The following is a 7,730-nucleotide window of genomic DNA, read 5'->3' on the forward strand; positions in this document are numbered from 1 at the left end:
GTTCGATAAATATGTTAACCTGAATACAACCGTTTAAGGGGTTAACCCAATTTTTGGGCTTGTATGGTAAGCCGCAACCCGAAACTAGGGAGATGGGTGCTGGGGTTTTATTTGGAGCTTGCTTGATGATTTATCTGGAGCTGGGCCTTAGGTTATAAAAATTGGATTGTCAAAGGTCACTTGAGGATTTGGGCTTAAGATGCTGATTTGAGGACTTTGATTTTATTTTGTGTTAAGCCCAATGGAGATTTATTAGGCTTTGTTTTTTTTTTTTTAATTGTAGTAGGCCGTATGTGGCTCAGTTTATTTTGTGGTGTTTGTTTTTATCCCTTATGGGCTATGTTTAGGTCACAGGTTGGACCTGTTGCTTTGGGCTTTGCCTTTTTCTAGACATTAGGCTCCCAAAGTATTCGTTTAATAAAGTTTACAAGGAAGTGGTAACATCGATTGTGTTGGTGATTTCTATTGAATTCTAGTGGGCTCATTTAAATTAAACAAACGAACCAAGGTATGTCCAAACTGGCCCGAAACCAAACAAAACCGCAACTTAGATAAAATGATGCAAGAGTGTATGTTATGTTTAAGTAAAGAACAGCTGCACTGCACTCAAATCATGTACCAGATTTCATATTGCTCTGCACAGTTACCGAGAACGATTTCCTATTTTTATGCCAAGTGAGTATAGCCACATTAGGTTCCACTTTTTGTTTGTATTGATATAAGATCATAGCAAACTGAGAAACAGTTAAACTCAGTGAGCTTGAGCTTTTAGCAAAGAAATTGCAAGGTATATGGCTGGCTAGCTCAGGATCTTAAAGGTTGTTCATCAAGTTAACGATAAAATCACAGCAGTTGACTTTCCATAATAGTCAAACTATGTTCACAAGTTTAAATGGAACAGAATTTGTTATTAGTACAAACAAAAGGAGGTGATTTTGATCTCAATTGTCCCTGAGATGAGAACAAGATTTGGAAACACACAAGCATGGTTTAATTACAAGGGTTGCATATTCATGTGGTCAAACTTTTGAATTCTTGATTGACTCATTCATGGATCCGCAACTTAACAATAATAATACATCCGTGATTAACTTAGCAAAATTAGATCAAAGTACACATGTGAGGTAACTAAAAGCACCATGAGATCAGAAGACCAAGTAACATGTTACGCATTCATATTTGATTACATATGTGCTATTTTTCAGTATATGTTGACTTTCAATAAAGGTAGCTGAGAGAGGGAGTACCCGTTCTTTGCGATTGGGGACATCTAGATTTAACTAACTAGACTTTTCTTTTCTTTTGTTTCTTTCAACGAAGAACTGCTCTACGGAAGATGAGTTACGCCAGTTGCTCGTATATTGTAAACATTCCGAAGCCTCCTCCAGCCTTCAAGATCCAACTTTTGAGATGTTCCAACATACAAATCATCAACCATAGAATCATCATGTATAAAATCATCAACTTTTGAGATGGCCCAAGGGCTGCTGGCACTTGTTATAGAATCATCTTCTATAGAATCATCGTGTGTAATTTCATTATCTATAGAATCATCAAGTATAATTTCATCAACTACAACTTGATCGTAAAATTCAGATCTGAAGATTTTCAAACCTTTCAGCGTCGGTGGAAGGTGAGTGATGCTGGTACACTGAATATCTAACAGTTGTAAACATTCTATATCTGCTAGCTTGTCAGGCAATTTCTCAAGCCTCTTACAGTGTACAAGCTTCAACTCTTTGAGATGTTTCAACTTACAAATACTGCTAGGAATATCTCTTAAATTTGTGCATTCTAGTAGATCTAATTTCTCCAAAGATTCTAATTGGCCAACATCCTCAGGTAACTTCTCAAGAAGCTCACATTTGTAAAGAAATAGCGTTTTCAGATATTTCAACATACAAATGCTACCAGGGAGATGTTTAACTTTAATACATCTTAAATCAAGGTTTTCTAAACATTCCAGTTGGCCAAGGTCCCCCGGCAGTTCTTCTATGCCTGTTGTTGAATAAAGGGCAAGAGTTCTCAAATGTCGTAAACTACAAATGCTTCTTGGAAGAATCTTGCCATGGCAATTGAGTTCTAGAGAGACAAGCTTATGAAGATTTCCAATTGAGGAGGGTACTTCTTCTATCTTATTGCATAAAAGATGAAGCTCACGCAAACTATTGATGGAGTGCCCTGTTGTTATATAATCCGGGAATTCCGTCATGTATACTTGTCCATCTATATCAAGAACCTCAAGTGATTCCAACTGCTCAATAAACTCAAGTGATTCCAAAAGAGTGCAATAACTTAAGTTTAAGTAGACAAGGCTTTTCAGACATCCACTGTGCACGTCAAGTTTTTGCAAATATTCACAAGATCTAAGATCTAACCTCTCAAGATTGGGTGTCAGCCTAAGGTCAAGGGTTATTAGCTTCGTATAACCCAAATTAAGGAATTTGAGCTTCTTCATAACCTATTATAAAATGAAAAGAAAACAAAAATATATATATGTTAGTGACAATAGCCAATATATCATTATAACAACTAGGGGCACAAACAAATGAAGCTGAGCTCGAGCCTAGTCGGCCTCCATATATGACGCTCGGCCTCGAGCTCGTTTGAGCTTACAACTCGATTCAAGCCGATCTTAATTAGCTCACAAGTTGCTCGGCTCAGTTACACCTCTAATAACAATACAAAACTACCAATCAACCACATTACCTTTCCCTCTCCCCAAAGTTGTTCGATTTTGCTATCAGGCATTTCAAGTGCAACAAGATTGTTAGCTTCAAATGTTTTGGGTAAATGCCAATGAGGGTATCCTCTCCAAAATAGACATTGTAACGAAATTGGAAAGTATTGACAAGCTTCATTAATAATACAATCGTAGTCAAACTCTTTCCCCTTCACAAGAAGACATCTAAGCTTGTTCATTTTTTCAAGACCCTCCAAAACAATTTCAGGAGTGATGTTTAGTGCTATACATCTTACCGCTTCACTATCCTGTAATTCAAGAAAATCAACCATAAAACTTTTGTTATAACTAAAGAAAAATATGTCACCACCTCCACCTTACAAATAAATTGATTCTTTACCGAGTCACTAGCCAAGACATGTTCGATCTCTTCTTGCACCCACAATCGGCTATGTTTGTTGGGCTCATCTGCATGCTCACGACGTACAATATTGCTTCCCAATTCTGCTAGATGGTCATGCATGTCTATGATTGCACGATTATCTCTTATTGAAGTTACGATTAGAGATTTTTGCTCAAGAACTCTTAGACCATATTTAGCGTAAAATCCGCAGCTTTCAAGGATTCTTATTGCCTTGTCTTTCTCCTCATATCTTAGGAAGCATGCCACGTCTAGGAATATTTGCTTGTGGTCGTCCTCTAGGTTTGCATAACTTAGTTCCAGTATATTAAGAGTTTCCTTTAATGGAATTGTTTTGAGTCTTTCTAAGGCATTTGTCCATTCGCTATCATCTTTACCACATAGATCAGAACCCAAAACTTTGATTGTTAAGGGAAGACCAGCAGCATAACTTACAACTTTGCGTGAATGCCTTTCATACCCTTGATTTGGAATATCTTTCCCGAATGCATGCCTACTAAAGAGGCAAATTGCCTCCTCATCTGATAAAAGATTGACATCAAGTACCACTTTCACTCTATGTGCTTCAAGCACCTGCCTATCTCTAGTTGTGATTATAATTCTACTTCCTGGCTTGAACCAAGTAGTATCACCGGCTAACATCTCAAGCTGGTATTTATGATCCACATCATCGAGAACAAGAAGAATTTTTTTACCACACAACTTCTTTCTCATTATGTTTCTCCCTTCTTGAACACCCTGTACACTAATGCCTTCATTTAATACATCTTTAAGGATTTGTTCTTGTAATTTATTCAAACCAAACTGAGAGGTTCTTTCTCTCACATTTTCAACAAAGCTTTTACCTTCAAAATTAAACGATATTTTATCATAAATAGCCCACGCCAAAGTTGTCTTCCCAGCACCTCCCATACCCTTGATCCCTATCATACGAACATCATTTATACCAAGCTCTAAACACGGATTGAGATCATGTATTCTTTGTTCTATGCCTGTTAAATTTTTATCAACGCCAATATCAATGGGACGTAACTCGAGTGCAATATGCTCAATAATAAATTTTATGACTTTAGCTTCATGCCTGTAGACATAGAAGAAGATTCGATTAGCATTCTCAAGAACCCGCATTGAATAAATATTCGTCACGTCTATACACACTAACTCACTAAGCCTCGTGACCATATAACCAATTAATAATAAAATCTTATGTCATTTTCTCTTTTAAGTTAAAAATCGGACATAAAGTACGCCACCAATTTAATTAATGACATAACACACATTTGCAATAACACACACACACACACATGTGTGTGTGTGCGTGCGCGTTAAACGTGTTAGAAATATAAACTTAATTATGCTTATTTGTTTTTATTATGTAAATTAACGATTAGTGACATATTAGATATGATAAGTAAGGTATATGTAATAAGCGGGTATTTAGCGGGAAACCGGATTTCAAATAACTGCATAGCAGTTACCCGCCAAAACAACCGCCATAACCTGCAGTATTTATGTCATTTGCCGGCAAATGTTGTCGGTATCAAGACAATTTCTATTACACAAATTGTCCACCCCTGTTAGCCTTTTTCTTTCGATCCATAATTTTCTGCATTAACTATGTCTACAACTATAAACCATGTATCCGCTGCACATGAAAGTTTATATGATCAAGTTAAACTTGATCAGAATTTCCAACATAGTGGTATCAGAGCCACGGAAAGACAAGATGCAGGAATGAAACCGACCAACACCGTAATGCCTTGCCAACACTGCACAGATGAAAAGAATGAACGAAAACGACGATCACGAAGAGAAAGGCTGTGTTATTATTGTCACTTGCCTGGCCATCAGATTTACACTTGTAAATCTAAAGAAAACGATGAGGAATCTCAACTTATACGGCAAGCAATCAATAATGGTATTAGAACGCAAAGAGAAGAAGTTCATTGCCGAGAAGAAATGATAGTCACGGGTACCGACGGCGGGCAATGGAACGATATATGGTATGTGAATCCAACGTTTTGTCACCATTTTGTGAATAATCTAAATGTCTTTAAAAGAGTGAAACACATCATGGGGGTAGAAACACGATCCGGAATGAATAATTTCTTATTCATCCGAGGAGTGGGGATAGCCGAAGTAAAAATGGGAAATGAAACACTAAGCGTTCCAAGTGTTTTCTATTCACCGGACATAAACCAGAATGTTCTAAGTTTAGAACAATTAACGTTACAAGGTTTTACCGTCCGGAGAACCGGTGATTCATGCAAAATATTCCCAATGTTCTCATCTCCGGTGATGAACATCAAAGATGAAGTATCGGGGTTAACAAAAGAGGAAGAGTTGGGAATAAAGGAGAAAGAAAGGTTGAAAAACATGTGTGGGATAGATGATGAATTCAAAAACGATTATTTGAATTCATATTTCGAAACCCTCAATGTCTCGGATGAAACCGAGATCGATTGGAATCTAATGATCTTAAAATCATTGGAATTTCATGAATTTAATGATTGTAAGGCTGTGATAAGTATGTTAGACGATCGCGAATATGTTTTCAAGTACAAATATGAACTAAGTAAGAAGTTCGAGGAAATGGTTAAATGGTTTTTAACGGAATACTTGGGAATTACTCATAGACCGTTCCCTCCATACACAAAAGACAATCACAAGATAGATCTTATGGATCTATATACACTAGTCGATAAGGATGGAGGATACCGTGAAGTAACAACAGAAAATTTATGGCCGATCATCGCTAAAGATATGGGGTTTGAATACAAAGACGGTGATTTCATTCGTATAGTTTATGCTATGTATCTAGACACCCTCGAGTATTACTACAAATTTAAGAAGGTTCAGCAGAGAGTGCATGATAAAAGGATTATAAGTGAAGAGGATGAAGTCTCAAGAGAGGATCTCAAGAAGACAAACAGCCTGGGAAGCGGCCGACAGGATGCTGCTGTTGATGTGCACGAAGAAATGGAACCAAATCAAGTAGCATTTTATGCAGGTGTGAGGGACGACAACTGGAATCAAATGAAGAAACGAAAGAAATTCGACTTTAATCAAGCGAGATGGGCCGTTGAAGAAGCAAATCGAAGTGTGATCAAACAAGCTCATAAGCATAACCAAGTTTAGGGGGTTATGTTAGAAATATAAACTTAATTATGCTTATTTGTTTTTATTATGTAAATTAACGATTAGTGACATATTAGATATGATAAGTAAGGTATATGTAATAAGCGGGTATTTAGCGGGAAACCGGATTTCAAATAACTGCATAGCAGTTACCCGCCAAAACAACTGCCATAACCTGCAGTATTTATGTCATTTGCCGGCAAATGTTGTCGGTATCAAGACAATTTCTATTACACAAATTGTCCACCCCTGTTAGCCTTTTTCTTTCGATCCATAATTTTCTGCATTAACTATGTCTACAACTATAAACCATGTATCCGCTGCACATGAAAGTTTATATGATCAAGTTAAACTTGATCAGAATTTCCAACAAAACGGGTGAAGCTGCCAACTCGCCGGGTTGACACAAACCTGGAGCCGTTTAGCTAGAAGGGTTCAACTGAGCTGAACCGTTTACACTAAACCCAAACTCACGAATGCGTGTCAGGTTTGTGCTGTGTCAAAATGTCCCACCCCTAAACTTATTTCAGGTTTCAATGTTGATCTTTCAACGAGGCTCAATTTTACTTTTATAACTTGACAATAGAACATGATATGTGATAGCACAGATATAATGAAGAAAGTACCCATTAGCAGTCTTCCTCACATCCCAACCAGACAAATCGGCTGCCGCTTTAAGAGCTCCTCTCCATTTTTCAACCTCTAATTTATTCTTGTTTGAATGTATGGCAAAGGCTTTCCCAACTGATCCAGTTTGTTTTCGGACTTCAGAGGGATCCACATCATAGAACACGGGGAAAGCAGTCTGCCCGTTCATCTTATGACACTCCATGATCTTCAGAAGCTCGTTTAAGCACCATGATGAAGATGCGTAGTTTTTGGAAAAAACAATAATGTAGAGTCTGGAGTCTTCAATGGATTGTAAGAGCTCATCACTGATCCTTTTTCCTTTCTTGAGTCTCTCGTCATCCTTGAAAGTGCAAATACTGTGTTGCTCAAACGCAACATAAAGATGATCAACAAAGGTCTTGCGGGTGTCTTCACCACAGAAGCTCAAAAAAACATCATACCGGTAACTCTCGTTGTGAACGTTTAAACTTGAAGAAGCCATTTAAGGTATGCTTATGCTTGACAAGATCCTAAAAATTAATTATTTTTTTGAAGTTGTCACCAGATGGTTGCAAAGAAGGTAGGATAGAATGTATATTTAAACTAGCAGAATGTGTGCACTGTGTTAATATAAGGTTGTGAACCACACAAAAGGAGCTATTAAAGTCAAATAGTCAATATAACAAATAAGACTTGTTTAAGAGGTTTGATACTACTAAAAACAAATGTAATTGCGGCTGTTGGCTTGATTTAAGCTTAGTATATTTTTCAGTTGCCTCATGAAACCTGAATAAGGTGTTCTGAAAATAATAAATTTTAAACTTTTTATATTTTCTAGTATTTTTTTCAATGTAAATATTATGTATTGATATTATATTA

The 7,730-nt window shown here is 36.9% G+C and overlaps 1 protein-coding gene across 1 annotated transcript; it reads right to left on the reverse strand.

The window, feature by feature from the left end:
* Nucleotides 1-977: 977 nt before the first annotated feature.
* On the reverse strand, nt 978-7,405 carry LOC110913520 (disease resistance protein RUN1). The gene is made up of 4 exons (XM_022158342.2): nt 6,869-7,405; nt 3,084-4,185; nt 2,710-2,991; nt 978-2,461 (listed from the first exon to the last, which is right to left on the reverse strand). The coding sequence occupies exons 1-4, from the start codon at nt 7,351-7,353 to the stop codon at nt 1,328-1,330; spliced, it is 3,003 nt and encodes a 1,000-aa protein (XP_022014034.2). The 5' UTR covers nt 7,354-7,405; the 3' UTR covers nt 978-1,327.
* Between the last annotated feature and the right edge of the window lie 325 nt (nt 7,406-7,730).

Source organism: Helianthus annuus, chromosome 15 (genome assembly GCF_002127325.2).
Source record: "Helianthus annuus cultivar XRQ/B chromosome 15, HanXRQr2.0-SUNRISE, whole genome shotgun sequence".
In the NCBI taxonomy this organism is placed as follows: Eukaryota; Viridiplantae; Streptophyta; class Magnoliopsida; order Asterales; family Asteraceae; genus Helianthus; species Helianthus annuus.